Below are 22,709 nucleotides of genomic sequence, written 5' to 3' on the forward strand. Positions count from 1 at the left end.
AAGACATGTCCTTGACACCAGGGCACCCCCTTGCCAAATCTTAAGCCTTTGTTCCAAAAATGTAGGTTAGAGCTTCACAACAAAATGGTTGTATGATTTTTTTAAACACTGGCAAAGCAATATATTTTGGCTGAAACTTTCCAGAAAAAGTTGAACCTGATGCAGACACCTAGCATGGGAAATTTTAATCCAATCTGGCAAAACTATTAAAGCAACTGAAATCAGGGCCTTATAATGGAAAGTGTGGGGCAACCTTAACTATGGGCAGTGCTACCAGCTCTGCCTACAATGAGATCTATAAAACAGTTATAAGATCATTAGTGGCTTCATGATGGGTTTATAATCAAGTCTCCTGCACAATTTGTGGCTTGCTTTAATACTAACACATTAATACCTATTCTGCCATCAACAACAAATACAAGCACAAAAAATAAAATGTCCTTGCTACACCACCACCACTCTAGTACTTATTCATGTTCCCTGATCCTCCCACTCACCCCACCCTACCTAAACACAAATGAAGTGAAGTTTTCTTAGTATGGAAATTCATTAATCTTAAATCAAGCCAAACAAACATTTTCTGCAACTCCCTCCTCCCCCAACAAAACACCAAATGTGCTGTCTAATGACAATACCAAAGGCAGTACTAACATCTAGATGATTAATGAATGTTTTGAGCAGAAAACTGCATAAGAAATGCATGTTATATATTTATATATATTATCTGTTTGTCAAATCAAACGACAAATCAATACCACGTCTGTGGATGTACACACTTCACATTTATTGCATTTGATTTTCTTATTTTAAATTCTGTCAGTTGATCATTAGAATACTAAAATGTAAAAAGACCTTATTTCACTATGAGTGATTTTCAAAAATAAATCTGATATGAAGGGGATATCAACAGCTCTTAGAACAGGTTTCAGAGTAGCAGCCGTGTTAGTCTGTATCCGCAAAAATAACAGGAGTACTTGTGGCACCTTAGAGACTAACAAATTTAGGAGATCTGTATAAATGCTAATCTTTCCCTATTCCCTTCAAGTAAATATTTGGGAGGGAAAAAAAAAACCATACTCATCTTATGAACTTAAAATTCTGCATGATGTTGCTATAGTCTTTGTCCACCCTTTCCCACCCTAATTTCCCCAATGTTTTATGACATCTGTTACAACACCTTGTCTTAACTTCCACTGTAAACTCTTCATCAGGGACAGTGGATGAAATCCGGAACCCAGTGAAGTCAACAGGAGTTTTGTCATTGCATTCAGTAAGGCTAGAATTTCATCCCATTACCTTTTATCTGTCTGTGAAGTGCCAGGCATGTTTATGGTGCTATATAAATAATAGTAATAAAATATCAAGCATAATTTGTTCATCAAAATCAGCAGTCTGGAGCTCCTAAAGTGATAGACCAGAACCAAAGACCAAAAACTTGATTTTCATGCACAATCTACGTTGGGCTGAGCGTTGAGGACATCCATACAGACTGCAGAGGAGGAACTCTCCTGCCACTGAAGACACAGAGCCACTTTATAAATGAAATAAAGACTAGCACAAGCTCATTTCAACCAGGGAATCTAAAGTACAGCAGTGTGACCAACACACCACACTAATACCCACTTTAAACCTATATTACAACCTCCCCCCCACACACACACACACTCACAAGATAGACACCCTTAAACTAATCCAGTGGGGGACATCCTATATTCGATATCAAATTCAACTAGCATAGCTCCTCCAAAATAAACTAAATGCTCTTGCTGAACTGAATACTTGCCTGGAGACAACTGGAAAATATGGCCTTTGGGGCAAAATCCAGCCAGGTCCTAGTAAAATTCAGCTGCCTCATTCTTGACCGAGTCATGGACAGTGATAGACTTCTTAAGCACTGAACTTGCTTTAAACATGAACCATAGAGGGTCCTGGTCATCAGAAGCCTTTAGCTCTTGAAGTAAGTCCTAGACAGGGGAGTATTTTATATTCAGAGGAGTGCATGATACAAAGTCCCAACAGATACAAATTTCAGTAAGTTAGAAAGATTTACAACTATACCCAGGGCCGGATTTCCTATTAGGCACAGCAGATATGTGCCTAGGTGTGCCTTACCGCTCTAAAACTGCGTGCAGCACAAAGGTCAGCTGTAGGCGAGAGGGGTGAAGGGGGGGAGGGGAGAAGATGCTGTGCCTAGGGGCGCGAGGTGTAAATCTACATCTATATCCAAGGACTCACATGGCTTTTTTTTAAATCCTTTGAATGAGTGATATTTATATATCAAAGCTGAGCAACAAACTTCTGAAAAGGAGTAAAATATTAGCCTCTGTGCATAGCGCTAATACATAAATAAATTTTGTAGTACAGTCACCATTACGTTAAGCTCCACAGAAAATGCACATCTAGAGAAAGAAAAAGTTAATTTTAACAAGATAATCCATCCTACATTAAAATTAAGTAGATAATGTACATTTTTTTCTGCAAGACTTGCAGAGTGAGCACCATGGTAATGAGACTGACAGAAATGGAATTTTGCTTGACTCTCATTATTTAATAAATGTGGTTACTGAATGATTCATTCTCTAGTGCATTCACAATGAGAAAGGAAAACAGGAAATACGTTTTCTTCTCAACACTGTTAATCTAAACATGGACATTCCCAAATCATAATGAAAACTCAAGATAATTATGATAATAAGGCGGCCTTTGGTGTTATCAGCAGAATCTTTTGATATTTAAAAGAAACTCATTATCTTTATTCAAAGACTAAACTAAAAACATCAACCTTCTGGTCTGATGCAAAAAGTCACACTCCAAGTAGCTAGACTGTAATAATCCACAAGGGAAAACTCAAAATCACCATTGATAATTCAATGCCATCAACACTTTGAATAAGGTTCATAATTGTCATTGGTCAGTCAATGTGATTTACAGTTGAACTACTGTGTGTGTTCAAATCCAAGCACTTGCTTTGCTTGAGCTAAAGCGGTAAGGACAGCTGCCTGAGCATGCACCTGGGAATTTGGAAAGGGTTGCACTTGCCACTGCCCATGACAGTACAGCCACACTTCTATTTTTAGTGCGTAAGCTCTAGAAGAGCTAATATGTATTGTCTACCTGAGCTGGGAATCAGCTGCTTTGTAGACATAGCCTAAAAGGTCTCCTGGTGCCCTACTGTGCCACTGAGGGTCTGCACTGCCTCCAACACAAGTTTGTGTCTAAAAGCCACAAAAAATCCCTACTATATCTTCACTATATGGCCAAATCGTGTTTCCTTTACATCTGTGACAGCAGTCTCCAAATATAACAAATTGAAAACTGAGTTCTCAACTAGAAATGGAGTAATTTATAGCTAGCCACCTTTAAAATATTATTGAACAGATGCAGACGTATAATTTATGTTACTGTTTCAATTGAATTAATATACCAAAAGAAAAGCATTGTGAACTTGAAAAGTTTCAGTTTACAAATACAAAGAGTATTTCATTATACGCTTTTTAGTGCTTTTATGAATTACCAGAGAGAAGGTTTGAAGAAGGTTTCCATTTGCAATGCAGCAGAAACCAAGTTGAAGAATAACTAGTCTGTTGAGAGGAGCAGGATAAATGTAAATGATTAGGGTATGTCTACACTATGAAATTAGGTCGATTTTTAGGAAGCTATTTTATATAGTCGATTGTGTGTGTCCCCACTAAGTACCATAGCTAGCGTCGACTTTCAGAGCGTTGCACTGTGGGTAGCTATCCCACAGTTCCCACAGTCTCCGCTGCCCATTGGAATTCTGGGTTGAGCTCCCAATGCCTGATAGGGCAAAAAACATTGTTGCGGGTGGTTTTGGGTGCATATTGTCAGTCGCCCCTCCCTCCGTGAAAGCAATGGCTGACAATCGTTTTGCGCCTTTTTTCCATGCAAATGCCATACTGCTTTCAGCAGATGGTGCAGTAGGACTGCTAACCGTCATCATCTAACCACCACTTCCGCTGCAACTCTGCTCTCCTGGTGCCATGAATCCACCTCACAGGTCTCCAGTAAAGATTAGCACCCACAAAAAGGGGTCCTTCCTTACATGAATGTTGACACCAATTAAAGTTTAATACAAAAAAGAAAAGTTAGACAATCACAGTGAAATGAACAACAAAACTCGGGTATCTTTTTTAAGAGACAAAAAGGCTATCAGAGAGCTATAAAACCTTGAATTTGGAATGTGTCCACCCTCTACCTATGCCAATATTTTAAAAGAGAGGTACCTAAAGTAAAGCTCCAAAATGCTTGCTTAGGCACCTAAAAGATGTCCTGATTTTCAAAGGTGCTGAGCACCAGTACCTCCCATACGTAATGAAAAGTATTTTCTACAGAGGACAAGGGGAGAAAAGGATTTTGTTTTATTAACTATGCCAGGTATCCAAAAATTTCATAGACTGGTCAGACCCACACAATGTACTATACCAAACAGATAACACCAAATATCCTAAAGATGTATTTTTTTCTCTTATGCAGGATTTTTAAGGTAATCTCTAATTTTTATCCACAATCCGAGATAATCCAAAAGGAGTATGGGAGAAGGAGTTCGGCGCGCAGGTGGTATTCTCTTCGATGCTTCCGGTCAAGGGTAGGGGCCCATGCAGAGACAGATGCATCCTGGAGATGAATGCCTAGCTGCAAAGATGGTGTTGCCAGGAGGGCTTCAGATTCCTTGACCACAGGATGCTGTTCCAGGAAGAAGGGCTGCTAAGCAGAGATGGGGGTCCACCTATCAAGGAAGGGGAAGAACATATTTGGATACAGACTGGCTAACCTAGTGAGGAGGGCTTGAAACTAGGTTCGAAGGGGGCAGGTGAGCAAAACCCACAGGTATGTCAAGAACATAGCAACCTGGGAGAAGGTTTGGAATTTGGGGCGAGCAGGGCTGTTATAGCAGGGATAAAGGAGAGACAAGACAGAACTCAGGGGTGGGGGGGAATCAAATCAGTATCTTAGATGTCTGTATACTAATGCGAGAAGTATGGGGAATTGTGGCAAATTGCCGGCACTACTATGATAGGTCCCATGCTTTCTCTTCTCGTGGGGGGTTCAGGGTGCCGTTTCTCGCCCCTGAACTGGGGTATCAACTGTCCCACTAGTATTCCAAAGAAGGAGAGTGGAGAGGAAGGGACCCGGGCCTGCCCTCTACTCCGGGTCCCAGCCCAGGGGCCCTAGGGATAGCGGCAAACCACTTGAACTAGCGATTCCTTCCCCTGGGCTACTTCCCTCTCCGGCCCTTTAGCTTGTGGGGCTTCCTGCCCTCTCTCAGCTTGAGCCAGGTTTCCCTTTACCTGGGGTCTTGGTCTTCTGGCCCACCACAGTATTTCTCCAAACTCTCCTCTGCTTCAACTCTTCCAAACTGCTCTCCTCCAAACTACTCTCTGCTTCAACTCCTCTCCCTGTCTGATTGAAGCAGGGGGTTTTTATCAGGTGACTGGCTTCAGGTGCTCTAATTAATCTATAGCAACCTCTCTTCTACAGGGAATAAGGCTCTCATCATCCTGGGGCTTACATATCTCCCCTCTATCACTCTCCTGCTGCCCTCTGGCCATGCTGTATCACAGGAATAAGCAGGAAGAACTCAAAATGCTAATAAACACACACGACTATGACATAGTTGGCATCACAGAGACCTGGTGGAATGATACACATGACTGGAATATTGATATAGAAGGGTACAGCTTGCTCAGGAAGGACCGGAAAGGAAAAAAGGGAGGTGGTGTTGCCTTATATATTAAAAATATATTCACTTGGACCGAGATGGTCTCCTACAGACCACCTAACCAGGAAGTAGAGATAGATGAGGCTTTTTTTAAACAGCTAACAAAATCATCCAAAGCACAGGACTTGGTGGTTATGGCGGACTTCAACCATCCAGACATCTGTTGGGAAAATAACAAAGCAGGCCACCGATTATCCAGTAAGTTCTTGGAATGTACTGGAGACCATTTTTAATTGCAGAAAGTGGAGACAGCTACCACAGGAGAGGCTGTTCTAGATTTGATTTTGACAAATAGGGAGGAACTGGTTTAGAATTTGAAAGTGGAAGGCAGCTTGGGTGAAAGTGAGCATGAAATGATAGAATTCATGATTCTAAGGAATGGTAGGAGTGAGAACTGCAAAATAAAGACAATGGATTTCAAGTAGGCAGACTTTAGCAAACTCAGGGAGTTGGTAGGTGAAGGACATAAATCCACACCGTGTAGAGGTCAAGCATAGGAGTTTATTACACACAGAGCTGGTGGAGTGTCACCGTGCTTATTAGGCTCAGAGACACTGTCAATCAATTGATTACAATGGAATATATGGATTTTCCATGGGCGGGGGAAAGTGATGGGGTAGGCAGTTCCACACCCTGGTATAGGTTTTGCAGCAAGACAAGATAGCACAGTAGCCAATGGTTAACAGGTTACATAATATCTCCGCCCATGGTTTCAAGTTAGCAAGTTAACATTTAATTAATACTTTGATAAAATGTTGTTAGTATAAAATATATATGTTTAATTCTGATTTGGGGTCCATAGGAATGGAGAAACTCCTTTGATTGTCCAATAGGTACATTCCTAGGGGTTAAAGCAAAGAAACAGTGAAAGTATATGGAAATAAAGATTGTCTTCTGTGTGTCTTAAGGCAGGCATTGGTCCCTTGGAAGGGGAGGTGGGAGGATGCCATACCTTATACTGACATGTGCCAACTTTTCATAAACTCAAATTGGATCTGTGGTAAGAACGTCTCCCTACAGAAGAAACTAACAACCGAAACAGGGCTTATTTGTTCAATTTGAAATGTAATTATTCAGTTATTGCTTCAACATCTGGCATTTCTACTGACCAAGCATATCTTAGCAAAGGCAATGTTATCTTGTTTATTCTGCTTTTCTCCTAGCTAATCACTATTTGCTAGGCCTCTGGTCTCTTGTCCAAACTCTGGACTTTGGGTCTGGAAAAGAGCTGGCACAATCCATATACCAGGTTGTTATATAAAATGCACATGGATTTTAACCCTTCAGTAGGGGAAGCAAGTCTAAGGGGAAAAACAATAGAAGACAGTTGGCAGTTTTTCCAAAGAGACATTATTAAAGGCACAAGAGGAAACTATCTCACTGCATAGGAAAGATAGGAAGGACGGCAAGAGACCACCCTGGCTTAACCAGGAGATCTCCAATGATCTAAAAATAAAAAAAAGAATCCTACAAAAAGTGGAAACTAGGTCAAATTACAAAGGATGAATATAAACAAATTACACAAGTATGTAGGGACAAAATTAGAAAGGTCCAAGGCACAAACTGAGATCAAACTAGCTAGAGACAAAGGGTAACAAGAAAACATTCTACAAATACATTAGAAGCAATAGGAAAACCAAGGACAGGGTAGGCTCATTATTCAATGAGGGGCGGGGGGAAATAACAGAAAATGTGGAAATGGCAGAGGTGCTTAATGACTTCTTTGTTTCGGTTTTCACCAAGAAGGTTGGTGGTGATTGGACGTCTAACATAGTGAATGCCAGTGAAAATGAGGTAGGATCAGAAGAGGCTAAAATAGGGAAAGAACAAGTTAATTATTTGGACAAATTAGATGTCTTCAAGTCACCAGGGCCTGATAAATGATCCTAGAATACTCAAGGAGCTGACTGAGATGATATCTGAGCCATTAGTAATTAATTATCTTTGAAAAGTCATGGAAGACGGGAGAGATTCCAGAAGACTAGAAAATGGCAAATATGGTGCCCATCTATAAAAAGGGAAATAAGGGCAACCCAGAAAATTGCAGACCAGTCAGCGTACCTTCTGTACCCAGAAAGATAATAGAGCAAATAATTAAGCAATGAATTTGCAAACATCTAGGAGATAATAAGGTGATAAGTAACAGTCAGTATGCATTGTCAAAAACAAATCTTGTCAAACTAACCTTATAGCTTTCTTTGACAGGGTAACAAGCCTTGTGGATGGGGTGGAAGTGGTATACGTGGTATATCTTGACTTCAGTAAAGCTTTTGATACTGTCTTGCATGACCTTCTCATCAGGGCCGGCTCCAGGCACCAGCGCAGCAAGCAGGTGCTTGGGGCGGCCAATGGGAAGGGGCGGCACATCCGGCTCTTCGGCAGCGGGTCCCTCAGTCCCTCTCGGAGGGAAGAACCTACCGCTGAATTGCTGCCGAAGAATGAAGCGATCATGGCTTTTTTTTTTTTTTTTTGCGCTGCTTGGGCCAGCAAAAACGCTGGAACTGGACCTTCTTCTCATAAACAAACTAGGGAAATGCAACCTAAATGGAGCTATTATAAGGTGGGTGCAAAACTAGTTGGAAAACCATTCCCAGAGAGTAGTTATCAGTGGTTCCCCATCATGCTGGAAGGGCATAACGAGTGGGGTCCCGCAGGGATCAGTTCTGGGTCCAGTTCTGTTCAATATCGTCATCAATGATTTAGATAATGGCATTGAGAGTACACTTATAAAGTTTGCGGACGATACCAAGCTGGGAGGGGTGGCAAGTGCTTTGGAGGATAGGATTAAAATTCATTTCTCCAGTTTGTCTAGACCATTTTGGTGTGAAGTAAATAGGATGAAATTCAATAAGGACAAATGCAAAGTACTCCACTTAGGACGGAACAATCAGTTGCACACATACAAAATGGGAAACGACCGCCTAGGAAGGAGTACTGCAGAAAGGAGTCTGGGGGTCATAGTGGATCACAAGCTAAATACGAGTCAAAAGTGTAACACTGCAGCAAAAATAGCAAACATCATTCTGGGCTGTATTAGCAGGAATGTTGTAAGCAAGATACGAGAAGTAATTCTTCCACTCTACTCTGCTCTGATTAGGCCTCAACTGGAGTATTGTGTCCAGTTCAGGTGCCACATTTCAGGAAGGATGTGGACAAATTGGAGAAAGTCCAGAGAAGAGCAACACAAATCACTAAAGGTCTAGAAAACATGACGTATGAGGAAAGATTGAAAAAAATGGGTTTGTTTGGAAAAGAGAAGACAGAGGGGACATGATAACAGTTTTCAAGTAGGTAAAAGGTTGTTACAAGGAGGAGGAAGAAAAATTGTTTTTCTTAACCTCTGAGGATAGGACAAGCAGCAATGGGCTTAAATTGCAGCAAGGATGGTTTAGGTTGGACATTAGGAAAAACTTCCCACTGTCAGGGTGGTTAAGCACTGGAATAAATTGCCTAGGGAAGTTGTGAAATCCATCATTGGAGATTATAAAGAGCACGTTAGACAAACACCTGTCAGGAATGGTCCAGATAATTAGTCCGTCCACGTGTGCAGGGGACTGGACTAAATGACCTCTCAAGGTCCCTTCCAGTTCTAGGATTATGTTTAGCTCCCATTAGGGCTATTTCTTCCACCTTTACTTTCTCCTCTATCCTAGCATATGAGCGCATATCCTATTCCCCCTAACTGGCTCTGGTTTGCTCACCCAGACTACTCCTCTGCCCTCACAATTTTTGTTTTTAAAACTATTGTTGCCCCTTGGTCCAACCAGCTAGCCAACATCCCATTCCTTGCTGGGTGATTTCCATTACAAGAAAAAAACGATGAAGTCAGTTATTTCTTTGATGCAATCCTATTTCTTTACAAAGAATTTTACACAGGTTCTGTTTCTCTGAACACAGTAGGTACAACAACAGGTGTCCTTGTTTGTAAATCCAAGTCTGTTTTCCAGCCAGTCCTGTGCTCCATGGAGTTTTATCTCTGCTCCTTCTCAGGGCTATGCTACTAGCTGATTTATCTGTTTTTATTATAGATTTCGGAATGCTTTCCTCGCCCTGAACCGCCACCCCTGCAGGAACAGGAGGGACATATCGCCGCTTCTGGGAGCTGCGCGGAGCCAGGTAGGGAGCCTGCTTGCCCCACTGTGCCACTGACAGGACTTTTAACGGCCTGGTTAGCAGTGCTGACCAAAGCCGCTAGGGTCCCTTTTCGACCAGGCGTTCCGGTCGAAAACCAGACTCCTGGCAACCCTACCCTTCACTTGCAATCGGTCCCAGGAAAACCCTTTTTATTCTTCCTTACTTAGATGTTGCTCAGGCCTTCCCTTCAGGTCCGGTGGCTTCTATTATTTCAGCTATCACTATACCAAGGGGCATTTAATTGTTCTCTCATTGGGCCCAAATGAAAGGTAGCTAACATGCTCAATAGCTTCAGTTAGGCCTGTGATTGCCCAGAGATCAAAGACACACTTGCTGGCAGCCACTAACACCCTCTAGCATAACATTAACTAAAAATTGCCCTGAATTCAGTACTCCACTTTCCCTCTCATGTGACCATATACGCTGTTAGAAAACCCTCTGGAGGCAACACTTCCTGTTAATGATTAATGAAGATAAGGGGGGACTCACCAACTAAGTGGTAGCAGCAGCAACCTCTTATTAATGTTTAAAAATATTATTTGAATAGGAATGGGTTAGATCACTCATTTACTCTCTCTGCTGCCACTACATGAGATCAATTTAATTCCGCTAACAACTCCAATGGGAAAATACAAAAATAAGGAACCACCCGTGACTCAAGGAAAAACTCCTGCTGACATGGTCTGCAAGATTATTTTGGACACTGGGCAAGTGGTTGCTTATTGGAGTGATACTCTCCTCGATCAGAACTGCCACATATTGATCACCTCTTGGCAGAGGACCCTGGAGGGCACTCCCCCTTACCTGTTCACATAATACATTGCAATGCTATTGTTGGTAAGTATGAACCCCTGAGCCCCTTATACAGCCCAGAAAGGCATGACATGCTCACAGAGATGGCCCAAAGCTACAGCACATTGATATGCAGTGAGGACTTTTGGTCTGACTACATATTTTCAGCAACCCCAGATGTGCTCCTCAGCGCATCAGAGAGGCACTGCTGACAACAGGCCTAATTTATAAGGGCCAGACGAAGGAAACACGCTGACAAACATTCTCTGGAAGTGTCCACCACTGTTTGTACTGAAGTAAAAATAAATCATGTAAATATTTATATTAAAATGAGATTTTGTACAACTTTGGGGCTTGATTCTGCTCCCATATGAATCACGCTAAAACCATTTATTTTAATGGATTTACACTTGATTAAGCTCCAAAGCATGTATGTGAGTACTTAAGTCCATCCCTATTCAGCAAAGCCCTTACACACATGCCTACCATTAAGCATGTGCTTAAATTACATACTCTGCTGAACAGGGATAGAATGCTGGTGAGAGAGGAGAATCTGACCCTCTGTTGTTTCAGCCTGATCTTCTTGAAAGTATCCTTTTAATGCTACACATACTAGTGGGAGCATTTCTGTCCCTTAAGTTTATCTGAATTATTGTTTCACAGTATATCTTTTGAGTCTGAACACACATTATAATAAGTGGTGTCATTTTACATTATTGAGGCAAAACGAAAATCATCTCCCATGGTGGTGGGTTTGAGGTAAATTTACCATTAACTCTAGTTGCTCCCACCATCTGGCAGACCCACAATGTAACCATTTTCCAAATCCATTAGGAAAAAGCCTTGCGAAATAATCACACTAAATTGAATATATTGGTTATTTTGGAAGGGGTTTGACCAAGGGAAGTATTATAAGTCATGCGTGTGATCACTATACTATTGCCAGAAGCAAAAAGTGTAGCATGTTTCATCAAGTAACTCAAAAGTTCTACACTGTTTTGGGACAGGAGGCTGGATGGGTAGGAGGGCAGAATTTTGCCAGTCTATGAAAGTCAGTTGGGATGAACAACAGTATTTCCTTCCATCATATTGCACATACAGGAAACATGAATATTCCATTTGCTAACATTAGGTGTTATTTTCAAAATTGAGAAGTCAACACTTCATTACATGCAGCTGCAAGTTGTTGGTTCTCTGACTAGAAAAAGAATGATGTTTTCCCCTGATTAACTGCTTTTATCATCTCTGATGATCAATTGTACCATTTACCAGCTAATTGCCATGATTAATGTTGGTGTTGTGTCTTATTGTAGTTAGCTACATAAATACAGCTGCAAACTTTTCCTTCCAAGACTGATGTGGACTCGGTGTATTCAAGTTTGGGAAAGTGGAAGCATGCACAATTCATATATACCATCTCTGCTTGGAAGATTTGAACGGCCTTACAGTGAAAATATTATGTGATAAAGTTCCTCCTCTCTCTTGGTGGGTCCTGCGCTTATTGGTGGATTTTCTTGCCTCAGAGATTTACCATGTGGGTTGGGGAACAGCCCAGAGACCTTCCCCTCTGGAAGAACCCACAGTCCAGGTCAATTGGGAGGTTTGGGGGAAACCTGGGCCCGCCCTCTACTCCGGGTTCCAGCCCAGGGCCCTGTGGACTGCAGCTGTCTATAGTGCCTCCTGTAACAGCTGCATGACAGCTACAACTCCCTGGGCTACTTCCCCATGGCCTCCTCCAAACACCTTCCTTATTCTCACCACAGGACCTTCCTCCTGGTGTCTGATAACACTTGTGCTCCTCAGTCCTCCAGCAGCACACCCTCTCCCTCTCCCTCTCAGCTCCTTGCACCTCTTTCTCCCAGCTCCTCACACTCACACCACAAACTGAAGTGAGCTCCGTTTTAAAATCCAGGTGCCCTGATTAGCCTGCCTTAATTGATTCTAGCAGCTTCTTCTTAATTGGCTCCAGGTGTCCTAATTAGCCTGCCTGCCTTAACTGGTTCTAGCAGGTTCCTGATTACTCTAGTGCAGCCCCTGCTCTGGTCACTCAAGGAACAGAAAACTACTCATCCAGTGACCAGTATATTTGCCCTCTACCAGACTCCTGTACCCCACTGGTCTGGGTCTGTCACAATTAGTAGTAATTTAGTTTTGAATTCCAGGTTTACAACATGTTTATTAATAGGTTCCTGTAAACTGGTGTGGAATTCCGGTTCACAAACTAATGAAGATGAAAAGGTAAAATTAAAAGTCAATTATTCTCCATCATGTAGTTTAACTACTCCATAAGAGTGAAATTAATTTCATCCACATAAAAGCCAAGTAATCAGACTTTATTTGAGTGAACTGCACAAGGGCTTAGACAAAAGGAGTGGAAAAGCAATTCACTCCTGCAAGCTAGGGCTTAGAGTGAGAAGCTACAGTGAAGCATTCCTGTGATCATTATTCAAACCTATGGATTGGAATAGCACAGTAACACCTCTGTGCTCTTAGCCCAGGGTATGAGGACACCTGGCTATACGTAATTGTATGGCCCTTCTTGTGTACTGCCCCATCACCACCTTGATGGTAGGGTGACCAGATAGCAAGTGTGAAAAATCGGGACCAAGGTAGGGGGTAATTGGCGACTATATAAGAAAAAGCCCCAAATATCAGGACTGTCCCTATAAAATCGGGACATCTGGTCACCCTACCACCTTCTGTCCTGGCCTATACAAGGCTAATGCAGAGCATCTCTGCAGTGTGCAGCGAGTTCAGATGCTCTCTTGCATGGTTGCTTGATTAATGCCCCCATATTTCTAAAGGCCTACCAAAGGAATTAAACTTCTAAATTATAGAAGAAAAATAATTAAAAAATGTAATTATGATAGTTAGTTATAAGAATCTTGCTCACGCAAAAAGCAAGAAATTTGTACTCACATTTTAATTTCAAGTTTAAATAAAATAAGTTATGTTTTTATTCTAACGCATTTGATTCAGAGTCTGAGTCAATTATATGGGCATCTTTCTACCTCATAGAACATCATAATATCTTGTTTTATGAACATCAAGCACACTTTGCTAATGTACCTATACACCACGAGGAAGAATAGAGTGATAAGTTATTCTTGAAACAGAGAGCCATATTCAGATCTGTTACACTGGTGTAAATCTGAAGTAACACCATTGATTTAAATTGCATTACTCCAGATTTACACCACTGTAGCTGAGATCTGAATCTAGCCAGGCAAATTTAGACTGATCATGTGATGTGATCAATAAGTTTTTCTTGGAAAGATTCTTGACAATATTATTGTTGCTATTATATTTCCTACACAGCTCCTCAGTGTCTGACAGGGTCTATTTTGCAACAGAGTCAAAGTATTTTTTTAGACAGATTTTCATCAGACTCACTCCTCATAAAAGTCTGAATATACTATGTTCAGGTGGTCTGGTTTTCAATGGGAGCTGCAGATGCAGGTTTTGCACCACTGGAAGAAAAAAAAAAATATTAAACCGTGTATTCCTATAGGTCAATTTGCCCTGTAAAAATGTTTCCTTTTTTCTAAACTAGGGTGCCAGTGCATGACCCAAATGCAACTTGTGAAGCACTAATATGTAGCCAGCAGCTGCAGACACACTGTATTTGCAAGACTATGACAAAAAAACTGATCAAGTAGAGTTTTTTAATGTATGTGCATTATTTACCTCAGAGAAACACATTTGGGCATATTTGTTCTTAGCCAAACATTACAACCTAACACTTAGGGCTTGCCTACATGGAGACACTTGGGAAAGTTAACCCAGTTAACTAAATCTCCTGTGTGGATGCTCTCATTCAGAAGTAAATCGTCCACAGTTCACTTTAGCTGTAGCTTCTGAATGAAAGCATCCACACACAGGGTTAATACGGTTTAACTAATGCACTTTAAATTCACACCTTTAGTTCATTTGGGTTAACTTTCCTAAGTGTTCCCATACAGACAAGCCCTTAAAAACATTTTTAAGGCCAATAAGCCATTAGAAGTATTAGTACTGTACTTCATTCAACTACCAAAAACATAACTTACACGACACATACAAAACCACATTTATCAGCATATTCTTACCTCCACGATCCCGCGCTGCTAAATTTTGACCCCTTTTTAATGTAATGTCCAACTGGTACATTCCGGTATCAGCCAAGGGAAAATCTGCATTACTAGTTCCAATTGTATTTGTTCTCTGAAAGGCAAAAAAACCAACAAAATAACTATATAATACGTATGGCAGAATAAAGAACAAAAAATACATCCTAGAACTAAGGCTGCAGAACCCCAAGCCCACACAAAGTCCCTCTGACTTCAGTGGAACTCCTCACATGGGCACCAATATGCACTCACATGGAGTCAATTACAGGTTTGTAGTCTAATGGAGTGAAGCCAGGCAGATACATTCACGAAGAGAGCTCTGAACTTCCCACCCAATCTAGACTGGTACAGAACAAGTAATGTATGTCACAGTAGTGGTGACTACAAAATGCTCGACCTAATCATTGTTAGTGGAAGCCCAGCTGGCTAATTCCTAACATATTATTATTAGCAAACTCTTAGCCTATGTCTACACTACTAGCTAGGGGTGAGATTCCCATCTTGCATACGTATACTCATGCTAGCTCTCATTGAACTAGTGTGAATATAAGTAGCAGTGTAGCCACAGTAGCACAGGCAGTGGTGGCCCAGCTTAATCAATCCCCCCGAAATGGGTGGAAACATCCTTGGCATGTCTCCTATCACTGCCGGTGCTACCGTGGCTATGTACCAAAGTGGCAGGTTTGCCAAAATAAGAAAGGGGAATCTGAAGGGAATAAGAGGACAGGAAAGGAATGGAAGCATTCATACACAAAGTATTGAAGGAACACTCTGACCAAACTTTTAGTATTATTTATATAACACCATGGATGTCCATAGCATTTCAACAAATAGACTCTTTCTAGAAATATCAGTATAGGAACTGCAGGTGTTCTCCATACCATTCCGTCTTCACCTTGTCTGAATTCCAACAAGTTCTCTCTAATTACACCATCCAGGGGACAGCTTCCCAGAAAATATACAATCATTCTGAAAGCAGAGACCCTGGCTATATTTTCATAGCTTTTGCAAATTTCCTTTTATTTACAGCTGTCTAATAGTGACATGTCATATCTGTTATAAAATAAAATTAATGGAGCATAATTCTAATTTCACTTTGTCTGGTGTAAATCAGAAATAACTCCACTGAAGCCTATGGTGTTACACTGGTATGGGATCAGAAGCTGGAACATAAAAGCATTATCTTCACAATTAAAAACTGCTAACCCCTAAAAAAAAAAAAAAAAAAAAAAAAAAAAAAAAAAATGGGCAGATAAATGGATCCCACTTTCACTTTAGAATATTCCCACTTGCACTGGGTTTCTGCTACTTAGAGAACAAACCAAACCAAAAAGAAACCAATGTAAGTTCCTCAGATGCCAACATCTGCTCCTTATAATAGGAGTTTCCACACCTGGGAAACCTAAAATCCTCAAGGATGGTGCAGCATGGTCCCCTCTCTATGACCAGCCAGCCAGGGAGAGCAAGATTATAGCCCACCTTATTTCTGCCTTCTTTGGGATGATTAACACTCCAAAGTCACTGGTAGCAATCTAGCCCTCTGTGTAATCAGCCTTTGAAATAAATAATATTTTTCCTTTTCCCATTTTTACTTTAATTTTATTCTGTTCATTTTTTCATAATTTGTTTTGTTCCGATAGATACAGGAAAGGCTATTTTTCTTTTATCAGGGGGTAGCCGTGTTAGTCTGTAGCCACAAAAACAACAAGGAGTCCGGTGGCACCTCAAAGACCAACAGATTTATTTGGGCATAAGCTTTTGTGGGTAAAAAACCCACTTCTTCAGAGGCATTATGCTCAAATAAATCTGTTAGTCTTTAAGGTGCCACCGGACTCCTTGTTATTTTTCTTGTGTTATTCAGGCGAATAGCTACAGCTCAATTCCTGGAAGTTCCCGATTATTTCAAGAACTAGTAAATTCCCACATATATTAAAGCCTTAATCTTGACCTTTTATAATTTATGGATCCAATGAAGTAGTTAATGGATAAAAATGGTGTTGTTTCGACAGATCTCTCTTGGCTGGTAGCTGAGGGTTAGATTTTAGCATCAAAGCTCTGCTCTAAGTTCTTATGGGATTTTTTACACCAAAGTTAAAAAAATGTTATACTTGTACCATGTTGATAATTTGCCAGTAAAACTTTTCACATTGATTAGAAAATTCAAATGAATAAAGCAAATTAAAATAACGTTTGACCTAACTACATGGTCCAGTAAACACTATAAATTTGCAAAGCAAAACAAAGTGAAACTCATTTGTAACCATTTGATTCTGAAACAACTCTTCCTTTCAATATCCCATCTCTTCACTAGCACTTGATCCAGGCAAGACAGTCAATTGCCTTGCCCAGTATTTGGATACAAATGGGGCATGGATAAGAATTAACAGACAGACTCAATATAGAGAAGATCATGGTGATGTTAGTTGGTTAGGGGAAACAAATGGAAAGCTGGTGAAGATAATACCAACTTTTCTGGTCGGGGAGCATGTAAGCCATTGAGTCACAAAGCTCCCAACAGCAGAATTCCAGTGCCTTTCTTCAGGAATAGGATTATTTTCCAAAACTAAAACAATCCAGTATGAAAGCCCCTCCCAGGGCCAAAAAGAGGGTGAGGCATAACTGCTACACTCTGAGGCCTAATAGGATGTGGGGACGAGACACTCTACCATAGAGTTGAGTAACCTAGACAAGACCATATAGACTAGCAATGCTTCCCCTGGCAATGAAGAGCCTGTGTGAGAACAAACAAAATCAGGAGCCTCCCAGGTTAAATAGGAGACACTACACAGCACATCTAGAAACCAAAGCTGGTGCAGAATTTGGCAACTCATTTGTTCAGGTCTCACCTGAAGAAGAGCTCTGTGTGAGCTCAAAAGCTTGTCTCTTTCACCAACAGAAGTTGGTCCAATAAAATATATTACCTCACCCACCTTGTGTCTCTAATACCCTGGGACCCACATGGCTACAACAACACTGCAAACAGTAAGTGGTAGAAAGTCGAGCCATTATCTGCATTAGGAGTGGTGCTTATTCAACTAAATGATTAAAAATGGAGACAAACTATAGATATGACTAGCAAATGAACCACCTTTCCAATTATCTTTAACAAACATAAAAAATAGCAGTCAGAAAATTACTATTAGTACATAGGGATCACTGAAAGGCTGCTGTCTCCTTTGGAAAAATGTTAAGACAAACTTTATGACCAACAGATTACAAAACACTTCATAGCATAAGCGTTCCAGACAAAATCAGAAATAATATCCAGGGATTAAAAATCTTGCTATTGAAGTGTTTTACAAGGATTTTAAACTTACATTTAGGGATTTGTTTTAATCCACTATTTTATGTCTTGGGTCTTACTGAAATTTATGTCCAAATAAGTTGCTCCCTATGTACTCAGGACCATCCTAGCCTATAACACTGTAGCCAAAATGAAAGTCAGCATTCAATGGTTGAAAGGCAGCTTTCAGCCCTCGTGCCATTTGTTGCATACATAAAAAAACACAAATCAGGTGGTCTCAATTTGCAACAAGAAACCTGGGAAGTGTCCTTCAGAGACTAGAAGCTTCTCTGAATCTACTGGTTAATAGCGTCAACAATAATTTCTTAAAACTCCCACACTCCACCTTGTCACTTGAAGTGAGAAGTATTTTCTTCCACACAAGTATCCAGAATAGACACCCCAGAACCAGACCTATATCTTTATTGTGACATCTGCCATTCCTTTAAGTTAGTACTGGAAGATAAAGCTAAGACATCTGAAGAAGCAGAGTCTGAAGGAAAATTTTGTCTTCCTTTCTAGCATCCTAGAATGTAGTGAGGGTCTTGAAATATATTATCTTCACTATGAAGTCAAATAAAAACATTGGAATGGCAGATAGCAGAAGGCCTTTACACATTCTATGAAACAGAAGACATTAATCATTAAGGGTATGTCTACACTACGAGAGTAGTTCGATTTTACTTAAATCGAATATGTGGAATCGATATTGCAAAGTCGAACGTGTGTGTCCACACTAAGGACAGTAATTCGACTTTGTGAGTCCACACTAACGGGGCAAGTGTCGACATTGGAAGCGGTGCACTGTGGGTAGCTATCCCACAGTTCCCGCAGTCCCCGCTGCCCATTGGAATTCTGGGTCGAGCCCCCAATGCCTTCTGGGGAAAAAAATGTGTCGAGGGTGGTTTTGGGTAACTGTCGTCATCCAACCGTCACTCCCGCCCTCCCTCCCTGAAAGCGCCGGCGGGAAATCAGTTCGCGCACTTTTCTGGTCAGTGACAGCACGGACGCCACAGCACTGCGAGCATGGAGCCTGCTGCGACCATCGCTGCAGTTGTGGCCGTTGTCAACGCCTCGCAGCTTATCATCCACCTTTCCCAGAGGCAGAGGCAGATAAATCAGGCGAGGAGGCTACGGCACCGCGGTGAGGGCCTGAAGTCTGAGAGTAGCACAGACCTGTCAGAAAGCACGGGACCCAGCGCCGAGGACATCACGGTGGCAATGGGTCATGTGGATGTTGTGGAATGGCGATTCTGGGCACGGGAAACAAGCACGGACTGGTGGGACCGCATAGTGCTGCAGGTCTGGGATGAATCCCAGTGGCTGCGAAACTTTCGCATGTGGAAGGGGACTTTCCTGGAACTTTGTGAGTTGCTGTTCCCTGCCCTGAAGCGCAATGACACCCGGATGCGAGCAGCCCTGACTGTCCAGAAGCGAGTGGCCATAGCCCTCTGGAAGCTTGCAACGCCAGACAGCTACCGGTCAGTCGTGAACCACTTTGGCATGGGCAAATCTACCGTGGGGGTTGTTGTGATGCAAGTAGCCAACGCAATCGTTGAGGTACTGCTCTCAAAGGTAGTGACCCTGGGAAATGCGCAGGCCATCATAGATGGCTTCGCCGCGATGGGATTCCCAAACTGCGGTGGGGCTATAGATGGAACTCACATCCCTATCCTGGGACCGGACCACCAGGCCAGCCACCACATCAACCGAAAGGGCTACTTTTCAATGGTGCTGCAAGCACTGGTGGACCATAGGGGACGTTTTACAAACATCAACGTCGGATGGCCGGGCAAGGTTCATGACGCTCGTGTTTTCAGGAACTCAGGTCTGTTTAGACGGCTGCAGGAAGGTATTTACTTCCCGGACCACAAAATAACTCTTGGGGATGTGGAGATGCCTATAGTCATCCTCGGGGACCCAGCTTACCCGCTAATGCCCTGGCTCATGAAGCCCTATACTGGCGCCCTGGACACTGAAAAAGAACTCTTCAACTACTGGCTGAGCAAGTGCAGAATGGTGGTGGAGTGTGCTTTTGGCCGTCTCAAGGGGAGATGGAGAAGCTTACTGACTCGCTGTGATCTCAGCGAAACCAATATCCCCATTGTTATTGCAGCTTGCTGTGTGCTCCACAATCTCTGTGAGAGCAAGGGGGAGACCTTTATGGCGGGGTGGGAGGTTGAGGCAAGTAGCCTGGCTTCTGATTACGCCCAGCCAGACAGCCGGGTGATTAGAAGAGCCCAGCGGGACGCGCTGTGCATCCGGGAGGCTTTGAAAGCTAGGTTCCTGAGTGAGCAGGGTAACCAGTGACTTTTCAGTTTGTGTACAGAGAAGCTGAACCTGCCCCCGTTTCTTTACCCACTAAATGTTCAGTATCCTCTCCAGTTACATACCCCGTTCCCCCCCTTCCAACACACGTTTAAAAATAAAATCACTTGAATTTTGTTAATGAACACCGTTTTCTTTATTACTGTTTTCGTGGGAAAGTGTTGAACCTGGGACGCAGACTGTGGTGGGGAGCGGGCGTAGTGTAGTGATGCAAATGACGCTTCCAAACTCCAGGAATGACAGGCTCCGCAGTGGTGGACTGGTGGTTTCAACGGACCCTGCCACCCCTCCTGTTCGGGACTCTGTGTGTGGGAGGGCTATGTGACTTTGTGGCAGGGGGAGGACGGTTACAGATCCCCTGCTGCGTGGCTCTGTGATCCAGGATAAGGACCGCCGCATAAGATCTGTAACTGCCCTCCCCCGCCACAAAGTCACAGAGCACCCCCCACCCCCCACAGAACACTAAAACCACCTCCCAGACTGACCAGGGTAACTAGTGACTGCAATGTGTGTGTGCCCTGCTGCTGAACCTGCCCCCGCCTCTGTACCCTGGTAAAGGTGACTGTCCTGTCCAATTACCAACCCCCTTCCCCCCCTTCAGACAGACTCTCCTCTAAAGAACATGATGGAAACAGTAATTAACAGAAACGTATTTTTTATTAGCAACTACACATGAAACTGGGGGGTGAAACTTGGACGGGGGCTTGGGTGAGGCGGGAAGGAAAGGACTTGTCAAATTTTGGGGAATGAGAGCCTTCTAGTAGTAGAGCAGTCTGCAGGGGTGGAGTGAGAGTTTTCACGGACTCTGCCGCCCCTCCTTCTTTGGGTGAGGGGGGTATGGGACTTGGTGGCGGGGGAGGGCGGTTACAGATAGACTGCAGCGGGGCTCTGTCCTCCTGCCTCCGGTCCTGCAGAACATCCACAAGGCGCCGGAGCGTGTCCGTTTGCTCCCTCATTAGTCCAAGCAGCGTTTGAGTCGCCTGCTGGTCTTCCTGCCGCCACCTCTCCTCCCGTTCCATGTGTGAACGGTGCATTTGGGACAAGTTCTCCCTCCACTGGGTCTGCTGTGCTGCCTGGGCTCGGGAGCAGCCCATAAGTTCCGAGAACATGTCCTCCCGTGTCCTCTTCTTCCTACGCCTAATCTGCGCTAGCCTCTGGGAGTGTGATGCCAGGCTACGTTGGGAGACAGTCGCAGCTGTGGGAATGGGAAAAAGGGAGTGAATTCCTCAGAAAGATAAATTTAGTTGTGAACAAAGAACATAGTCTTTCTCTGTGAAGAAGACCATGCACAGCACCTATCACATGCGCACTCAGGACAAGGTCGAATTTTCGGCCTTCGCATTCAGTGCCTGGGGTCTTGCAGTGCAGATCAGAGAAGCGGGGCAGGACACCGGAATTTGTGTAGCAGGCCGACATGGTAAGCCGTAGACTTGTGGCTGCTTAAAACTTTAATAGTTGCACTGGCCTCCTTTCACATTGAAAGCAATGCCAGTCCCTGCTGCCAGCAATCCGGCAAGCATGAACTCTGCCCCTGTCCCACCCCCTCGCGGCTGTCCCAGGGAAAGATCCCTGTATGCTGCCCCTCTCCCGCCTCCACTGCGTGGCCTTAAACCGCCGGTTACAGTTCTGTAAAGGAACGGGCAAGCAGTCCCAATACTAACATTCCCCTACCTAATTCAAAGCAGGTCACCATGAGCGACATCACCCTGATGAGGATCTCAGACACGGAAAAAGAAAGAATGCTTCGGGAAAGCCTGCAAAGACCAGGGCCGTATGCCGCCATGCTCTGCAGGGCAATGATCCCGGAGTACTTGCTTGTCTCCTGGCGCGGAAATGTCTGCTATTACGGAGGACCCAATAAGGCCGCTCTCCCCAGGAACCTGATGCAAAGGCTTTCCAATTACCTCCAGGAGAGCTTTGTGGAGATGTCCATTGAGGATTTCAGCTCTATCCCCGGACATATAGACCGCATTTTACTGTAGCTGCACTGGCAGGGACTAAACAGTAGAGTGGCTTGGGCAGAACCATCATGCAAAACCGGACATTGTTAGATTTTTTTTCAATAGTTGCACTGCCCAGGACTGAAACGTTAAGCGCCTAGGGCACACTAATCATGAGAAACCCATTGTTGTTATTGTTAATATTCCTGTTCTGTTAAAAATAAATGTTTAGATGTTTAAAACACTTACTGGCTGATCCTTCCCCTGATTCTGTGTCCGGGTTAACGGCTGGGGACGGTTGGTAGGGGATCTCTGTAAGGGTGATTAAGAGATCCTGGCTGTCGGGGAAATCAGTGTTGTAAGCGCTGTCGACTGCCTCGTCC

At 43.0% G+C, this 22,709-nt stretch overlaps 1 protein-coding gene across 3 annotated transcripts in view; it reads right to left on the bottom strand.

Moving 5' to 3' along the window:
• The window catches only part of MCTP1 (multiple C2 and transmembrane domain containing 1), a 497,445-nt gene that overhangs the window by 239,214 nt on the left and 235,522 nt on the right, over nucleotides 1-22,709 (bottom strand). For 2 of the 3 annotated variants that reach the window (XM_065406109.1, XM_065406107.1), the window contains exon 6: nucleotides 14,755-14,867. In XM_065406109.1, coding sequence (XP_065262181.1) covers nucleotides 14,755-14,867 — 113 coding nt within the window. Of the gene's footprint in view, nucleotides 1-14,754; nucleotides 14,870-22,709 lie in introns of all 3 variants that reach the window. The other variant, XM_065406108.1, reaches the window with a different exon arrangement.

The sequence above is a fragment of the Emys orbicularis genome, chromosome 6, assembly GCF_028017835.1.
Source record: "Emys orbicularis isolate rEmyOrb1 chromosome 6, rEmyOrb1.hap1, whole genome shotgun sequence".
Taxonomy (NCBI): Eukaryota; Metazoa; Chordata; order Testudines; family Emydidae; genus Emys; species Emys orbicularis.